Genomic DNA, 20449 nt, shown 5'->3' with positions numbered 1-20449 from the left:
CACTACGTGGTAAGAACATCTGTAACTTATCTAGAACTACATTTCAGTACATGCAAAAGGTACCATATGGTTATGAACTGGAATTTGTTGTGAAAATACGGAAGGAACTGCAGATGATTTTGAAAGGAGAAATTCAAGGAAAAGGGAAGGGAAAGCTTGCTGAGATTTCAAATGACTTATTATTGAAACTGATATAGGCAAGTAACTACAAAAATATCAAGTCTAACTATGATAGAGAAGACAAGGTTACGGCTACAAGTAAAGTGAAACTTAACTATATCAGTGACAGAAACACAAGAGACTTAAGAAGAGTGAGGAGAACAAAGCGCCGAGTGTCTCTGAGGCCTGGGACACACTGGTGGGAATCCTATGAATGGACAACTCTTTCAACAAGGCCAGAGTTAGTTCTCCGACATATGGGATATACAACACTGATGCATAAAAAACGGGAAAATAAATGACCGTTATTGTGGTAGCTAAAATTGTGCATATAATAATAAACTGATTTGCTTGATAAAGCATGGAGTGAATGAATGTGTTAGAGAGAAATCAAACATGCATATTAAACTAATATAAGAAACGAGTGAACAAATAAAACTACATTTACATTTTTATGCTATATAAATACATTTAGGAGTGCACAAGCTACACAAACATGTATAGCAATAACTGACAAACAAACAAGTAGATGGACAAACATATGTGCAAACAAACTCACACACTCAGTTAATAATTGTATGTCTAGCAATGACTGACAAAAAAACAAGTAGATGGACAAATAAATGTATGTGCAAATGAACGCACACACTCAGTTAACACTCGTACGACAAGCAATGCACCAACAAACAAATGTTTGTTAAAAACACAATGAACAAACAGCTGATTTGCATCTGACACCAGAGTAGCACTTGACTAAAACATCACTGCAACCAATATTAGACTGGTTTTGCTACACTATTAGCCTCCTTTCAAACAATCCTAATTTTTTCAATAAACCGTTTTAGTGAGAAAGAAAAAAAAACGGTCTCAGTGAAAGCAAGCGAAAACTCCAGGATATGTATGGTCGGGACGATGCATCAGTCACACTTCATGAAGACACCAGCAGACTCTAGAGCTCAAATCCATCTGGACTAGATGTGGGCTATTCTTAAAATGGCAGGACAGCTATTACACAACCAGCGGCAAGGACGTCCTGAGCCAAGCCAATGAAGTGTCGTGACACCCTCAAGCAGATATGCTCTACCCAGGTTCATCAGCCACAGTGTGGACGCCCACTCACCCACCACCCCCTCCTCACACACTGATTATGAGTTTGTGTGTGCAATGCATCCTACTCTGTTTTCGGGCTTTTTACGGGGGAGAGCGGTCACGGGGCACATCTGGAGTGCTCATCTGCCCAGTATGCAACAGTTATAAATCACTCGGGAAATTACTAAACCTTCTGCATCACAGAATATCTGCAGCATATACACTCATTAAAAAGACTCATCCATCTACTGTCCTTCCATTCCTCCAGCCTTTCCAGCAGAATGGCCACCCAGAGTCATTAATGATGCGGCTGTAATAACAGTTGTCCTATACACACCAAAGAACAGGGGGCTGTTGATTTATAGGTCCAGTTAGAGGGAGAACACAACTTTGATAACATATAATTATCTCAGCACTGGTGGCGTAGGGCCTCTGGACACTGTGTAATTGAATGAGCAAGCTCTGATTTATAACCTCTTTGAGCAAGTTTTGTGGCTGCTTTTGTAAAAGGCCCGGGAAGCAACTTCATTGATGGCATAGGTGCTCAGAGCATTACACCTACAGTGAAGCAGAACAGAAGAGATCGGCTGTCTTTGAGAACATCCAAGATCAATGTCAAAAGAGTTAATGTCTGGGGCCGTATTGGACAACTTTTCAGACAATATCGATAATTATCCTGATAAAATCTTTATTTCTTGCTGTAGAAAGATGTAGAAACCAGACTGTTAACTGTGGTTTCAAACTTCTCTTTATGGTCAGAGATTGAAAAACACTTCATGTTTTTGAGTTCTTCAGACTTTTCCAGTCATTTTCCCTCAATTTTTACATGCTCTTATGAGTGATATTGTTTCAAATGATGAAACGGGTTTGTGTTGCCTGACTTTGACGATGCTTATGTTCAGCACAGTTTGCAGTGCAGGCTGCAATATTAATAATAATATAAAAATAAAAAATAAAACATTTGTCAGAAACTTGAGTTGACAGTAGTAGTACCTTGATGTCTACATTAATAATATAATAACAATTGAAATTAATATTCCACATTTCTGCCACAATACCATGGTGCAGTTAGTGTAATACAGTAAATCTATGGTAAATGATGGTAGATTTGTAGATTGAAAAGCTTTGACTGTATCGTTGCTCACAGTGTTTCTGCTGTTTGTCAGCGCTGTTTTATCTGACTTTAAACTAGTTTTAATAATTCATTGCACTTTTGGTGTATAAACATTATATTGAACTTTTGTTATTGTTTTAACAAAATTATATTATGATAATTATTGTTTTTATTTTATCGCCCAGCCCTAACCATACTTTTAAGATTCTGTATGCAAATGACCACTGTTTAGCATCGTTTTTCTAAAGCCACACAACTGATTTGTGTGAGAAAAATACATTTTAGTTATGTTCTGCTGATGTTCCCCCTTCAGTGAGCTGCTAGCAGCTAGATTACGCGAACGGACCTGATCAGTTCTCTAATCATAACACAGTCCCGAAATTTCCCAACTATACCAAGAGAGGACATGGTTTCTGAGTAACTCTGACACTCCAGCTGTACCCAGTACCTATACCACAGTTCTGCAAGGCAAACTCAACACTTTTACAGACACAGTTTTTCCTCTTGTCTGTCTTGCATGTAGCGGAGTCTGAAACCACAGGGACGGTGATGGCCAGGGTCCAGACTTCCTGGAAAACTATTCTGAGACACTGAAGCTCTGTTCTACAACCTTGTGATCTTCCATACTGTCTACATAGGAAGAGAAATAATAATGAGGTTCAATCACTGTTAATAATAATAAATCATCAGACAAATTTATAAAACTTTGATTTTTATTGTTATTAAATAAAGAATAATATTTTTTATCTAAACTTTTTTTGTACATTTAAATAGGTTGTATACTTTTAAATGTAATTAACATTTACCTGTGTTAAATTACTAAAACAATAATAATAATAATAATATTATACGTAAATATGTATTTGTTATTATATACAAATACAAATACATAATCATTATTCATCATATAATGACAACAATAATAGTCAAATTGGCAGGCTGACTGATGATTATTAATTTATTATTAATATTAACAACAATATTTAATTTACATAATATTTTAAATATTTATCAGTTGTTTTTATTAACATTTACATTTCTATCCTTACACGTTTATTTACATTTATGTCAAGTTGCTATAATGATACTACTAATAATAATAATAACTATCATCATCATCATCATAACTATGATTTTCATCAGTTTTTAAAATATTAAGATCATGACTATTATCATCATCATCATGAAACCTCATAAAGTGAGAAATCTGGAATCCTCAAGATAGGCAGAAACTTGAATCATGCTAACAGTGCTCTGCATGTGAAGTTTGAAACACTGGGACACTGGGAACTAAATCATCAGTCCTAAAGAGAAAACAGGGCTGGATTATTTCTAGCAACAATAAACTACTGTGCGGTAACTCGCCGTCCCACCCTGCTCACCCTTCCTGTGAAACTGCTTCCTTGGTGTGCTGGCGACTGGCTTTCCCTGGCACCCCAACATCACACACACACACACACACACATACACACACACACACACACACACACACACACACACACACACACACACACACACACACACACACACACACACACACACACACAAATAGATACATAGAGAAGGAAGGGTTGCATCTCAGACCTCTGTCTCTCTGTATCCATTATCCCTCTGTGTTTCATCAGAGAGCAGCCAATATTTAGTCTGAGATGCTTTCTATACATACTGATCCCAGCAAACATAGCTACAGTCCAGTAGGAACAAAACCAGACCAGGTGGCAAATAAGACAGAACTAATATTACAGAAACTCCCTACAGGCCAGGAATGTCTAGGTGATGCAGCAGTTGATGTAATGGTTGAAAGGTGTCATAGCAATTGCTGCAATGGTTTGGGCAGTAAACTATGTATCCTAAAACATGGTTATTGTGTTATACAATCTAGAACAACCATGTCACTGTCGGTATATCGCTGCAAAGAGCATGTCATCAGACATTAATTATATGTTTTCCAGTCAAACATTAAGTCTAATCATAGACTGAGCTGAATCAAAAGTGATAAATACTGACATAAATATCCTTTCCAGTCCTTTCACTGTCACTGCAGATGGGAAACCGGGGTCAAAAACGCATCAATTGTACAAAACAATGTGAACGCCTTTCGTCAAAGCAATGGAAGAGTTAGATAAAAAAAATTATGTGGGCACTCTTTGGGTTAGTGAATGAGAAGTGGGGATATTAACAAAATGACACCATAAAAGTATCCTAAAAGTAGACTCTATTCTGCTCATCAAATCTTGACATCCACCCCACAGTTCATGAGAGAAATAATGATGCTCAATTCATAAACAAATTGTTCTTTTGAGTCAGATCTTGTCAAAGAATTGCTTAATTCAGGTGACAAAACCAGTTTGAATGATTCATTCATTAATCAGACTGGGACTGGTTCACCATTTTGGTCTGTTCCTCACACAAACACTTGGTATACAACACAAAAGTCAAATGAGCTGCTTTTGTGATACTACCACTTTTGATTAGCATGCGTTAAATTGAAAGTGACAGTAAAGACTATCGTTATGAAAGATGTATATTTCAAATGAACGCTGTTCTTTAGAACTTTCCATTCATTAAAGAACCCACAAAGAAATTAAGAAGCACTTGATAACGCTAAAAAAAAACGTGAGACACTAAAGAGTAATGGCTACTGAAAATTCAGCTTTCCATCACAGGAATAAATTCCATTTTAAGATATATTTAAATAGAAAACAGTAATAATAATTTTAATAATGATTTATTTTATTTTTGATCAAATAAATGCAGCCTTGTTGAGTAAGAGTGTTCCTTTCATATATATATATATATTCTCACATGCACCCCAAACTTTTGAATGGTAGTGCAAGTCATATGGGTCTGAAATTAAGACTTTGGTTACTTCTGTTTATGGATAAACTTTTCCTTTGGCAGCAAAAATCTGTAACCACAGATACAACCCAAAAAAGGAAGCTCAGACTATTTCTTGTAAACCAGGGATGGGGCAACTTTGATATTGCCTAGGGCCAACACTCCTTCTTCTTTATACCAAGGGGCCAGGCTTTTACACGGTCTCACTCAATTTTCTTTTTACTGAAGGAAAGCAAAGTATAATTAATGTAATTTGTTTTTAAAGATTTTATCATATTTAAAATTCAATTATGCCAATTCAGTTGGGAAACTTTGTTGTCAATTGACAAACATTATGTAAACATCTCAATAACATTGTCTATAAATTTACAACAATCAATTGTACAGAGTCCTAAGAGGACAGAAAATATAAAAAAAATATCGATTTCTTTTTATACTGATTGGAAGATTTTCATTGTCAATTTTTTAATTTTGCTAATTTTAAAGTGTTACATTTTGTAGGTGTCATTTTTTTTTAATTGAGCATCTTTTGTATATCTTTTGATCCATTGGGCTGCACTAAAAGACCCACCGAACACCATTTGCCACCATATGTGGCCCGCCGGACACCATTTGCCCATCCCTGCTGTAAACAATGAAGGCCTTAACAAATAACTTTAAGTTCATGCTTTTTTGGATCATTTTGCTTAAACAAACACCTGACATTCATGTAAAACACACAATTAAGAACATGGTACTGACGGTGCAGGCTGAGCGAGATGTTGATGGTCTTCTCCTCCGTGAAGCTCTTGGCGTTGGGGAATTTGGCACACTTGAGTTGGGTGGCAGCAGGTGAGTCACCCATGTGGATCCAGCACACGGTCTCCTGGGCGTAGATAAAGTCCATAGCGGTGGTCTGCTTGGTGTTGATGGAGATGGGATTGGCTCCGCTCAGAGAGGTGGCTTGGATGTTTTGCGAGTTGGCTATGAGGAGGTATGGATGCCGATCTACAGGATCTTAAGCATAGATGAAAAAAACCCATTGAGGCCTTGTCCTTCCAAAACAAAAAGGATTTGACCACAGCCAGCAAAACAAAAAGAACAAAGGATCATCAGAAACCATGTTCGCTTCCTACCGTTCTTGGCCTTGCAGGAACGGTTGTCCGGTTGAGGCAAGTAGCCCTCCACACAGCTGCAGGTGTAGGAGCCATCTGTGTTTGTGCACGTCTGACTGCAAGTCCCGTACACTGCACACTCATTAAAGTCTGACACAGAGAATGCCACAAGGTCAACATTTTAATGTACTTCTACACTCATCACTTCATTAAAATCATAAAGTCATTCAGAGCTCACCTTTGCATTGCTTTCCATCTTCTCCCACCTCATAGCCGCTCCTGCAGTAGCACTTTGGACCTGACATTGTCACTGAACAGTTGTACTGGCAGCCCATGATGGTGCAGTTATGTGCATACTCTACAGCATAGGAAACAGAGAGAATAGACAGTCAGTCAGCAGAGAAACATCCACATCCAAAATAAATATTAGATTATAGAAATTTGTTAGCAGGACAAGACAAACAGGCAAAAAAGCTTTTAGATTTTAAAATAATACAATACAATACAATTGATTAGTCCGTTAAGAGTGTCTGTACGCGCAAAACATGATACTTGGTACTTGTGATATTTTGTGAAAATAGTTTGTCGTACATGATTTCCATGTGTACAGCGAACAGTGAAAAGCCTTTGATACTCTTCGAGATGCCTTTAGGACATCTTGGCAAAATATAAAAATGCAACGGGGGCTTCACTGACACACAGGGTGTATGATTAAAAGGTTTTACTGGACACAGATGAGTGCACTTGGTTTTATACTGTGGGTATTGCTGTGCTGCCAAACACGGCATCTCTTTCCACCAGCCTCTGTGTGAACTCCGACTGCAGCTTTGCTCAGACAAAAAACAAGTCTCCACGTGCCCCCCGATACACACAGGTCTGGGAAAACCACATCCATCAAAACAGTGATTCCGTCTGATATGTTAATGTGGGAACGGTTCAGGGAAGTACAAAGATCACAATGGTAATATTTACATAAGGAACTCCTTTATAAACCCACAGGATTTTTATTCCAGGTACATCGGTCTCATTTGATCTGATCATATGCTGACAGAGCACCATGATCCAACTGCTCAAATTACAGCAGGTCTAAAAAAAAAAAAAGTGTTAAACTTCAAAATAAAAACCATTTTACAAAACAAGAAAAAAGAAAGAAATGAATTACTCCAGTATTCAGTGTCACAGGATCATAAACGCCAAAACTACATGAGACAATGCCACCATAAGGCATTCGGTCAGTTATGATAAGTCCAATCGGCCCACGATGCACTGCAACGGTCTCCTCCTCTCTCCTTTCTTTCTCCTACAGAGACTCAACCACCCAAATTTACGCACAGGGACAATGAGAGTCCTCCTCACACAAAAGCCTGTGGCACTGAGGGGTACAATGGGGCTTTTGTGGAATGTGTAGAGGAAGATGTGCAGGCAAAACACTATGGTCTGTATCGAATCAATTCCCCCATACCATCCAACCACAGCTCATTCACTGACCTCACAGCCACAAACTACTCCAAACAGAGCAGAAGGCATTCGGGGCGTAACGTTGCCTACCCAAAAAACACTGTTGGTCATGAACTGCAGACTTTTCTGTATCTTCTACACTGATTTTGAGGGATAGTTGTGCAGAATGAAGTTAAAGGGATTGTTTACCCAAATATGTTTTATTGTAATTTCCCTCAAATGGTTTCAAAACCTGTATGAATTTCTTTTTTCAGCTAAATACAAAAGTAGATATTTTGAAGAATGATAGTAAGCAAACTGTTTCTGGTCCCTACTGAATTCCATAGTAATTTACTAGTTACCCATATTCTTCAAAAAAAAAAAAAAAATTGAACAGACGAACAAATGTGTACAGGGTTGGAACAACTTGAAGGCGAGTAATTGATCACAGAATGTTTTATTTTTGTGTAAACTATTCCTTTAAGTATGGTAAAATGTGTGTACTACACTTTTCTGAGTAGCTGAGAGTGTTATGAAAAAAAAAAAAAAAAGATTAATTCTGAACATGCAAAGTGTGACAATAACATCTGCAGAACTTTCTGCAGACACTGATTTGACATGGACCTAGTCGTGTCATTTCATTAAAGGAATGTTACTGGTTAAATACAAGATCAACAGCCCTGTTTGTAAAAACAAATGTGCTAACAGTTAAGGACTTAAAAAAGAAATTTATACACCAATTATTCAGCCATTGGTATCTATTGAAAGTCAATTTCTATCAACACTGGGTTTCATTTTTTTAATTTAATTTTACAAATTGAGGTACAAGGTGAAACCGTTTGGAGGTATACCACAAATGTGGTCAGAAGACATTAATTTGAACATGAACACAACTTTAGACCAGTGTTTCTAAACCAGGGAGTTTCTATAACTTCCAAGGAGCTACAAGGTGACATACAATTATTTATAATAAAGAAAACCATTACAATATGCCAAAAAAAAGAACCCGAACTGTAAAAAGTCTTGGGGCCTTTGAATATTCTTGTAGACAATGTGAGGCTTTGGCGTCAAAAAGCTTGAGAACTGCTTTTGACCAATTTTTTTTTTTTCTTTTTTTCTTCTTTTTTTGTATAGCGCTTTTTACAAAACAAATCGTTACAAAGCAACTTTACAGAAAATTATGTTTCTACAATATTTAGTAGTAGCTAGTAGTTTGTGCACATTTGACAGGATTTTAGAAAAAATACAAATAATAATAATAATACAAGACGTAGTCAGCTAGACGATGAACTATCAATATTATTAATTAAGTTATTATATGATTCAGTCACAATTACATCCAATGAATTCCCATCATTGTAACATATCACTGGAAAATTATCTTTTGAAAGATATTGCACAAAATAGCAATGTAAACAAATTTGCTGATTTTTCCAAAGCACTATTTTAAAATCACTGACAGCTCCATGTTTTCCATACCCACTTGAACCCTGGGAATATTCCTTTAAGAATGAATTTACCTCCGATGAGCAAGTGCAGTTTCTAATTCCCACAGCCATGCCTTGCCTTGCGGGTATTTAGATTGGTATGGAACCCACATGTTTGTGGTTTATTGAGGTAACGAAAATGATTTTTCGAGGATCATTTCAAGTAACTGTAAGATTGCAGCCAACATGCCATTATAATTAACAGTGAAGTGCTGGGAAGAAAAAAAAACAACCAGAGAGCGAGAGAAATAACGAGTGAGACAGAGAAGGCTGGAGGGCTTAATACCACACCACAGAATCTCTCAAAGACGACAGCTACAAAAACACTGGCAGCCAGACCTAAAATCAGTGTTCAACCGCACCACATGAGATCCGCTCAACCTGTTACAACATTACTATTAACAGCAGATCTGGGATCAGCTCTGATCTTTATATCTGGAGCAGGAGAACCTCAGAAACATATCATGTATCATCCAGCTTTCTTGTTCTCAAGCACACATAGTGAATCAGGACACACATTCTGCATGCTTCATAAGGATAACAGGAAATGGCTGAAAATGTCATGCTTCATATTTAGGCACTTGTGATTTCCAATAATATTCTAGTTGGTGAATTTTGGATAACTAATTATTATAGCAGAGTTGCTACTAAATGAACTTTTTTTCAGTAGCGTGCCAGCAGCAAGCACAGCTATTCCAGTAAAAGCTAGTTTATAGCGTTGAAGCATTACAAAACACTACATTTGTCACATTTACTCACATAGCCTATCAACAGTAAACTGAGGAACTGAAAAAACACTTTCCTAAACTCTCTAACAGCTTTGGGAAGTCAAAATCATTCATTTCAGTGAGTCAGCTAATTGCGACCACATTGTTTAAACGTACTGGTTAAAAGTGCTTAATCTGAATGATAACTCACTTGTTTTCCTCCCACTCATTGTGTACTATCTTACAGTCTTCTGCGTGGTGAACTGTTAGCTAAATACACATTATACTAAACACATAAATATTAAGATTTATGTTGTCAACCTAATTTATACTCCGATAAATCCTGCTCTTTTTCAGTTAATTACTTAACCTGATAATTATAATCAGTTTGACAATTTTTTCAGGATTCTTTGATGAATAGAATGTTGAAAAAAGTACAACAGCATTCATTTGAAATAGAAATGATCTGTAACATTAGACAATGTCTTTCCTGTCACATTTAATCAATTTAATGCATCCTTGCTGAATAAAAGCATTAATTAAAATAATCTTACTGATCCCAAACTTTTGAATTATAGTTAAATTGTATTTAAATTTATAGCAAAACTGCATGTGGTCCAAAAAAGCATTTTGGATTGCATTTAGTCCTAGTGGCAAAGGAAATTACTATCATGCCACCCTGCTGCAAAAAACCTGAAAGCAAACCTTTCAGCAAAAAATCAGTTTTGGGAAACGCACACAAAAACAAACCAAGTTCGAAGTTCACTGACTTCAAACTAGACAAAAACTCTCGTTGTGTTTGATGTGAGGGTGTCCTCAAGATGAACTCAAATGGCCAAAAAAAAAAAAAAAAAAAAAAAAAGACATTCATTATTCTATTTATCTGAGCAGTACCCTGTCCAATCAATACTCCTGATCTCCCTCCCTGTGCTGTCACAATAATACGCTGAGATCTGAGCCAAACTCATCCATCAGTGCAGTGAAAACATTGTGAAGCCCAATAGCGGAATAGAAACAAATGGATAAGCCACTGCCCAGAATGATATGCTGTTGCCAAAGCTGAAAGGCACAGTGGAGTTTGCCAATAGCAGTGCAAAGTTCTTTTTTAAAGGGCTAATCGTTCTTTGTAAGTGCTGCGTATTTGGCTGTGTGTGCGCGCAGAGCCTTTTATGTGAATAGGTCAGCTAAACATGAGCAAACAGTATAACGGGCAGCTAATACGAGGCTAACAGAGGCATAACACAAGATAAACACAGGAACCATGGCAACATTAGCAGATAAAGTCAACAAAACTGCATCCCCAAACCATGTAATCTGTAATATGCCATATTTCTAAAAGAAACAGGATATTCAATTATGAAAAATAGGACTGCACAATAGTCAATAGTAGTCAGATTGGAGGTGATGATTTATTAAGATGGAATTTTAGAGGAAGAGTAAGCCATTACATTTGGGTGAAAGATTATGAGAACAAACAAAACATGAACTGATTTATCGTGCACACAAAGGAACTTGCATTAAGAAAATAAATAGTCATTTTAATTTCACGCTGATTCATTACTGAATTATGAGTAGCTTAAGTAGGTAAAAGTCAAATCAAGCTATGCATTTAAAATAGCCAGCTACAAGCTACTAACAAAAATTTGTTAAGTACATTATTATTCTAATGTTTGGGTTTAGTAAGTTTTTTTTTTATTATAGTTGAGTTACTTAAGCTCAGCAAAGCTGCATGTATTTGATCAAAAATACAATAAAACAGTAATATTGTTAAATATGATCACAGCTTACTTACTACTTAAATATATTTTAAAGAGTTTTCAGCATCATTACTCAAGTCTTCAGTGCTACATGATCCTTAAGAAATCATTATTATGCTAATTTGCAGATCAAGAAACATTTCTTATCATCAGTGGTGAAAAATAGTTGTGTTGCTTAATATTTTTTATGGAAACTGTGATTTTTTTTCAGGATTTTTTTTTTTATAAAGAGTTCAAAAGAACAGCATGTTTTGCAACATCATAAATGTTACTTTTGATGAATGCAATGCTTTCTTGCCGAATAAAAGTATAATTTTTTTTTTCCAATCTGACCCAAACATTTGAACAGTAGTGTATATTAAACTAACTTAAGGAGCAATAAATGTAAATAATGCTAATAATGAAACCTATAAAGCCAAGTACAACTGCAACAAAATAAGGGGACAATAATACTAAAGATTGTTGATCAAGAAACTAAATAATGCTGACAATAGTAACTAACTTTCATAAAAGGGCGGATGATTAATGATGCTAATAATGTAAATTCAAGTACAAACCCCATTTTAAATGACAAAATGACCAGCTTTGCTGAAACTAATCAAACAACATAACTAATCTGGAAGACTTTTATTGCTAATTAAAATAGCTAACTGCTTAAAAAAAGCTACTCTATAGTTAGTGAAACATTGGTAGTAGTGTAGTTAGTTACTTCAACTATTAAATGTAAATGTAATTCTACATTTGTAAGCATGCAAATACACACAGATTCCTACAAAAGCTATCAAAGTAATTAAACACTACTCAAGGCTCTACCTTCCTTCAAAAGCTATAAAACGTCACCAGATTTCCTGTATTATCTTTAACATCTCTGCCAGTAAAATGAGTTAAGAAGTTGGGAAACACACTGCAATAAAAATGTTCCTTCACTCTGTTGTGAAATAATCCAGTCTGAGGAGTCAACAAAAATTTAGGAAATGTGTAATGAGCTGACCAGAGACATTTTTGTAAAACTTTTTCAGCATTGCTTAAAGTTTGAAATCTATAAATCTCAAGTTCCCTTTTGGAGAGGGCTGACAGTTTCTGACCTGTGCCTTCAGAGCAGGAGAAACTGAACAGACCTTGAAACATCTCTGAGAGGCTTAAGTACAAAATGATTAAATCGAGACTGCGGGGAGCCAATTAAATCTGCCAGAAGGGAAGAGACGATCAAACCCATCCCCAGCTCAGTGAGGGGTTAAATTTACAAAGCCCAGGATAAGACGAACCAGACTAGCACGAGCACGGCTGATATCAGAGGTCAGCAGTTCCCACTGATTTTTTGACGCAGACCCACTACATTATTAGCACCATAGCAGCCAGATGCATCACCAACAGAAATAAATGCCTGCCTCTCTCCCTTCTGTCCAACTTGTCAACAAATCTGTGATAATAACATAGAAATATAGTATGACGATGTGTGTTTTGAAAAGACTTGAGCTGAGTTTCTTGCACAATCTCCATGTCCGTTCCAGGGAAGCAAACAACCAACAGGAAAGACATGTGAGCATATATTTGTGTGCATTATGTGCATCTGAGTGCAATGGGTTCATGTGGAAGACTGGGAGAGTGTTTACCTCTGGGTTCAAAGGGTCGGCATTTGAGCTGGAGGAAAAGTGAAGTGTGTGTGTGTCTAGGCTCAAAGCGCTGGACAGAGGCCAGGTCAGGAAGGTACATTATTTATTATTCAGCCTTTAAAACCCAGTCTGCCATGCTTACATTCCAGCAGTATGAAATTATGGCGGTGGATAGACCTGGGACTTACATTACAGGGATTTATTTGACCCCACAATCTAAACCTTCCTTTTAAAATTAGATTATCTGTCATTCTGATTTCTTTCAATTACTTGCTAAGTGGCCGGTTCAATACTAAAGATATAGGTCAGCCGGATGAGACTGCATATCTCAGGACTTTGGACACAAACAAGATTAGTTCCTGATAACTCATGTGAGGATGATAACTAGGCTCAGGAGCCAAGCCTTTGGGGACACAGGGCTTTCACACACAGATCTTGACATGACTGCCAATAATTATGAGTTCACAATACGGATATCTTCTGCTGGAAAAGATTTTACTTGCAATGACAATTATTGATCCTACAATAATTTTAGCACAACAGTTTCTCGAATTTATATTTGAACACTATATATTCGGTGCATATACACTACAGTTGAAAAAAATTCAGGTCCAAATATTTTACATAGATAATAATAAAAAATGTTTCTTGAGCAGGAAAGCTTCATATTTGAATCATTAGAATGATGTAGCACTGAAAACTGGATTTCACCGGAATAAATTATATTTAGAAATTTATTAAAATAGAAAATACTATTTCACACTGGAAAATAATGGAAGACAATAGATTATATAATTACATGTAATTTTAAATAATAATATAATTATATATTATTATATAATATTTACCATATTGTGAATAATTATTCCAAAATTACTTAAAGGCTGGAATACACTACGTAACTTCTGCCCAGATGTATAGTCTGAGGAAGTCAACACTAGTTTCCCAAATTCAGAGCTAGTCTGGAGATTTTCAACAGTTGTAGTTGACCGAAATTTGCATAGTGTATGATGGGTTAGTATTGGACTATGATCGTATCCAGTAGGATGATTAATGTATGAAGCAGGACAATTAATATATGAAGCTTAGTTTTACCTCTGTAGGCATATACAAAGTCACCAAGTGCATGATTCCTAGTGTTTTGTTCGTAGTCATCTAGTGTATTTCAGCGTTAAGCCACTCAAGTCACAAGGATTTTGACAAAATCTCATCTGTGCCAAATATATGATATATTGGTGTCAGATATGGCACTGATTAAGTTGAAACTGCCTCGAAAAATAATAAAGATGTATTTGGTTCATGATCAGACTGTGTTTTGCACATGTTACCTCGACAATGTGGTCCCTCGTCACGCCCATCCGTGCAGTCTGGGACGCCATCGCACAGCTTGCTCAGGTGAATGCACACATCTGTTCCTCGACACTCAAACTCGTTGGGAGGGCACTGTGACACCTGGGTGTGATGGCCTGCAAGATCACAGCAAACAACCACAAGTTAACACATTGCAACTATACAAAGAGATGCAGCTCCATTCAACTGCTAGCCATGTCGATTTCTTTTAAGAATGTTAAACACCTCAAAGTTAACACCTGAGGGATGCAATGCATGATTATTTTCCACATTACAGTGACAACAGACTCTATAATAGATAATAGACAATTTTATTTTATAAGTATTATTTATGTATTATAATAGTATTATAATATTATTCATTCAGTATAAGTATTAGCAACGTTAGTATTATTTAGAATAAGCTTTTATTTTTATATTTTCAGTTTGGACTTTAGTTTTAGTCGTTTTGTTATATTCTTCTGTGACTTCAACTTTTTTAGGTTTAATATTATATTTTATTTAGCTTTACAGCTTTATTTCAATGAAAACAATTTCAATAGTTTTATTTCATTATATCAACACCATTCTGAATGTCAATTGACTATTAAATTAGAAGAATATACATGTCTTAGTCTGCTTGCACATATCTAGTCTCAGTAACTTATTCCAGAAGTTAGGAGAGCAAGTCAACATCAGGTCAAACAAAAAGTAAACTAAGACACTACAAACCCTGTGTCTCCAGAATGGAGAAAAAACACACACCATCAAAAGTCAGAATTGAAAACTAGAACAAAAAAAAACTGTCTTCTGTTTAAAAATCTTATTTTTAAGACTATAACATGCTCTCTCGGTTTAGAAAAAATAAATAAAAAAAGTCAACCTAAACCATTCAGAGCATCGCTATTCGCCGGAGTCGTTTTCTCTCCATGAAGCCCACATGGCAAAGCAAATTGTTTGTCTTGGATATTTTTCTTTCTTTCTCTTTCTTTATTTCTTTCTTTCCCTCCACCTCTACTCATAACATCTGCTGACCCATTTTAGAAAAACACAAGAAAAGGGGGAATTCAACTCCTATACAAAAGTGAAACAGTTTTTTAGCCACTCACATTGCCCCACATGGCTGCTTCTGAAGGTCCATTAGGTTTTTCTGCTCACTTAATAGCACATGTGTGAGTATCTTCTGGGACGTAAATTAAGAGGCCAACATGGTTATTTGGTTCATTAAAGCTTGGCAAAAACAGACTGGAAAATGTTTCTGTGGGAGGCCCCAACAGAGCTTGAATTTTATACCAAGGGCAACATTATAGCTCGGTTCCAAAATCTAGTGAGCTGCCAATGTAGGAAGCAGTTTATTTATATGTTGAATGTTCAAAATCAATTCCAAGGTTCTATCTCTGCTAGAATACTGCCATAGAAGGCAAATGCCTATGTGGGCAGCTCACCAGTTTTTGGAACACACCTATAAATTGACTTCCATTTTATTTCAAAATCTATTCTCAAGCAATGGCATAAAAGCTGAATGAAAATATTTTTATTTAACTATCAAAGACAACAGTAAACAGCACTTGCAAACCATAAACTCATGTAATGTAATATTTAGTGGTCGACCAAATTTATTTATTTTTTTTTTTTTGACAGCCGATGCCGATAACCGATAAACATATTTTTGTATATGTATATAATGTTTTTTTAAGAAATTGGAAATCATTTAATAATGGATTAAAAAAATACATGTATAAAATAAACATACTTCTACTTTAGATGACAAAGTATTTTTCACAAATAAATAAATACTTAATAAAAATATAATTAAACAAACATAACATCATGGCTCACTCAGTCTGAGGTAAGACACAAGTCCAGTCTGTGCTGAAACGCTGCCATCAATCAACCAATCGTGGGAGGGGCCTCTGACCGTGTGACGTCACACGGTCAGACGGCTCGATTTGAGAAAGGGGAAAACATTTAACGAGATTACAAAAAAATTATAATAATAAAAAACTTGGTGGATTTTTATCATTATAGGGTGGTTGTGTACACACAATGCCAACACACATTTCAGTTCAAACAACTTGTAAAAGTGCATATAGCATTATATGACCCCTTTAAGGAATATCTATCCATAATTACAAAATGATTATGTACTTATGTAACTCCAAAGATCACAATGAATACATTACTGTAATGAAGCCTTCCAGCAACACCAACACATACCTGATCCAAACAGCCCCCATCTTTCCAAACTGGGCTGTTTAATTTCAGCTGTTCCACTAAATTCAGGAAGGAACATTGTGTAACTTCCTCTTTTACTCTTTCTCCAGCTTCATATTTATAATGGTTCTGATTCAGATCACATGACAGCATCCATCTATCATCTGATATGATGGGAAGGAAACCAGTAACAGAGATCCTAAGGAGTTTTACATAGACCAGAGGTCAGCAACCTGGGAAACTGAAAGAAAGTCATTTCAAATTCTATTTATTAAATGTATATTTACTGCAGGAAAGTCAAAGTCATTGTATCTGGTTGTTCCTCTAATTCTTCCTCATGGTTAAACAGTCTGTTTTACTTAGTTAGCTATGTGAATGGAATTAATTATGTGAAGTGAATGGAAGCCAAAGTATACTGTTACACAAGTATCCAGTGGGTCATTCCGTGCCGCTCAGATGCACAAGTTTACATTGCTACAAAAAAACCTATTTAAAAATTTTCTATTATGGTGAATTTTTTTTATCGTGGTTTCCATTTAAATATTATAATAATCACCAAATCAGCATATTAGAATGATTTCTAGAAAAGTTACTGAATGTTTGGCTAAATAAATGCAGCCTTAGTGAGCATAAGAGACTTCTTTGAAACACCTAATAAAATCCACAGGCTCTTTTTATGACCCTCTCTCCACCTCTGTGTTTTCTATTGAAGCTTCGAGATCCTTCCCTCTCAGGGTTTGCTGGCAGGGTTACAATTCAAGCAAAGCCTAAATCCAGATCTTCGAGTTCAAACGTCTCTTCAGCCATTGCTACCCATCTGAAACACTAACCAAAACGATTCTGTGACTACTGTGGAGAACAAAAGGGCATCTGAACAAAACTCACCAACTAATCCCAATTCTTCTTAAATACAACAAACTCCTAACATCTTTTAAAATGTCCCCAAAAAGTGGAATGAAATGGAAAAGAGAACATTAAGGGGTGATGCCGGCATGCAAAAAGCAGTTTTGAGGATGAGGAAAACACACAAGGGAGCAGACAGACAGATGTTTCATAATGAATGCAAGTAAGTGAATAGGGGGCAGATCTCTGTGATCTTTGAGTGAACTAGGAAGTCGTTGGCCTTTGCTAACAGCAGCTGTCTTATACGGGCAGTGACTGCTTCCTTCCTGCACTGTCACCGACACCCTGAAGCACATGCACTAAACACAACAGAGAGAGACGGGAGAAAAGTGAGAGGAGAAGAGGAAATAGAGTGCCCATCCACAGATAAACAAATATAAAGCTATGATTAAAGAAAGCAAACACTTTAAACAACTAATTGTATATTAACGGATTAACGAGGTAGTGGTCCGTCAGTGTGTTCCAGGAGTGGTGCGTCTGTAGCAGTTCAGTGATTGTTTACGTACCGAGTCTATTTTTGCTGTGCTGCAGGCACTGAATTAAAGTGATAAAAATTAACATGGATTGACACAGAAATGCAGTCATTTCACAATAAATGTATACTAATTAAAGCCTTCTGTGTTTCACATGCAACACATAGGTTTCTGGCTAGGTTTAAAATTCACAAATCAAAACAATGAACAAATGTTGTGTTTGTGGACTAAATGTCCTGTGTGCAGAATGAGTCCGTGCTTGGAATATCAACCAGCAGAAAATGCATTCTACACCTGATTATGCATGAAAAAAAAAGTCATAAACCGGAAAACCGGCATTATTTAAAAAAAAAAAAAACTTGATATAAATTTTGGGTCAAACAGTCAGCACTAGGATAATTATTTTTTCATTGCGACATTATTCATTTTGTGTGTTATTAATATGTTCCTTTGTTAACTTTAAAAAAAAGATCACTTATGCTTATATTAACAACACAATTAGCTACATTATAGTGCTTTATCACAATAATGTTCATGTAAAAAAAAAAAAAAAAAAAAAAAAAAAAAAAAAAAAAGGAAAGAAAGTATTAGTTCCAGATGGATTAAAGCAATGAGAAAGGACTTACAAAGGTTTTACTAATTAACAGAAAATAATGTAAATGCAAAAAATCATAATGCTGTATTTAAAAAGGAGGAAAAGATGTTACAATATACACATTAAAATGAAAAATAAATAAATATACATTTATACTAGTGTTTTAAAAGGTACTATATCTTAAGAAAAATGTAAATAAACTAACAAATAATTAAATAAATATTTAAATAAATAATAAATAGTAATATTTCTAAATTAACTAAAGTTAATAAGTAGGCTAAATAATATCCATAAATAATTATAAAAATATGGTAACGGTCTTATATTTTAAGAACAAACAATTCTCGTGGATGGGGAAGATGGCTTTGAGTGAACCTGGGTTCATGCTGTCAAGATGAACTTAAGCACTTGAGCGGAGCCACAGGGAGTCTAAACACTATGTGAGGAGTCTGTATGTATGAGTCTAAACTCCGCTTATCCTATCCTTTACCCTAGTTACATAATGACCACCCATTTGGCTTCCCTGTTGTGCTTTTGTTAATTGTGTGTGTAAGATGCACCGTTTCCTCTCCCCACTTAAAAGGTCTGTTTCTGTCTCTTAGTCTCATTCATGCTACTTTCAGCTCTGATGAACAAGCACATAATAATGTCTGCCTACACTGGCCCAAGTTGTAACGTCCAACGCTTCTTTGCCCCTGCGCATATTACAAGCATTTCTCACATTATGTAAAATACACGCTACAAGATCCAATAAATGTGTTTATGTAGGCCTATTCTTTTAAAATACATAAATTATGGTCTAAGGACTAACTGCATTACAAAACAACCTTACTGAGCATTAAACGATCTGAATTATTTATTCATCCAATGACTGTCGATTCTTGTTCTGCATGCTCACCAAAAAGCTCAATGGCAGAACAAAATGGTCTTTTAACAAATTATCTTTGACCTCCTGTTATCTTCATTGCCACAGTGGAGCTCCTTTTTTTGACACTTAATTTTAAGCAGTCTGTGACCAGTTGATCCAGGGTCAGCGGCGACATGACATTAACCCAGTGTCCTTAACCTTCTGTTCTCTATTCCCAATAACAAATGAATCGGGTCAGGTGATGAAATGAACCGCTGATCGCAGTTTCTGCTGTCCAGAATACTCATTATACCCATAAGCTAGCAAGATCATTCCTCAACCAACCTCAAATTGTTCATTCCTACACTTCCATTCATTCACAATCTACTGTTACACTGTTCCTTCTTCATTCATGAATTTCAGGCTGAGTAAAAACTTAAATCTCTACACCCTCATGACCTTTCTGCTAAGCACTGGATTCATTCTTTATTGGAAATACAGTTTCGGGGTTTTGTGGTTATCGGGGTCCTGGGGTACGATGGGGTGGGTGTGGGATTGGGAGAGGTTCTGGTTGGGGAGTGGTTTATTTAACAGGTTTTGTCTCCTTTGTTGTAATCAGTTTTTTGTGTGTTCTATCAAACAGCGACTTACACAAAAATGTATATTTATGGATTCTTATAAAAAATTAAAAGGTATTTCCAAATATTGTGTTATTTTTCATTTTCTATTAAGAAGAGACAATGTACCTTTTGCTACAGAAATTTTGCTGCAATTTCGCTCATGTGACTCCACT

At 36.0% G+C, this 20449-nt stretch overlaps 1 protein-coding gene across 2 annotated transcripts in view; it reads right to left on the bottom strand.

Moving 5' to 3' along the window:
* The window catches only part of LOC113065447 (low-density lipoprotein receptor-related protein 1), a 100357-nt gene that overhangs the window by 52489 nt on the left and 27419 nt on the right, over positions 1-20449 (bottom strand). For both annotated transcript variants that reach the window (XM_026236688.1, XM_026236687.1), the window contains exons 3-6: positions 14624-14761; positions 6533-6652; positions 6316-6444; positions 5942-6196 (exon numbers count right to left, since the gene is read on the bottom strand). In XM_026236688.1, the coding sequence (XP_026092473.1) occupies positions 5942-6196; positions 6316-6444; positions 6533-6652; positions 14624-14761 (642 nt within the window). The remainder of the gene's footprint in view (positions 1-5941; positions 6197-6315; positions 6445-6532; positions 6653-14623; positions 14762-20449) is intronic.

The sequence above is a fragment of the Carassius auratus genome, chromosome 48, assembly GCF_003368295.1.
Source record: "Carassius auratus strain Wakin chromosome 48, ASM336829v1, whole genome shotgun sequence".
NCBI classification, from domain to species: domain Eukaryota; kingdom Metazoa; phylum Chordata; class Actinopteri; order Cypriniformes; family Cyprinidae; genus Carassius; species Carassius auratus.
Note: the sequence above shows the minus strand (reverse complement) of the source record. Positions and strands in the feature narration are given on the sequence as shown.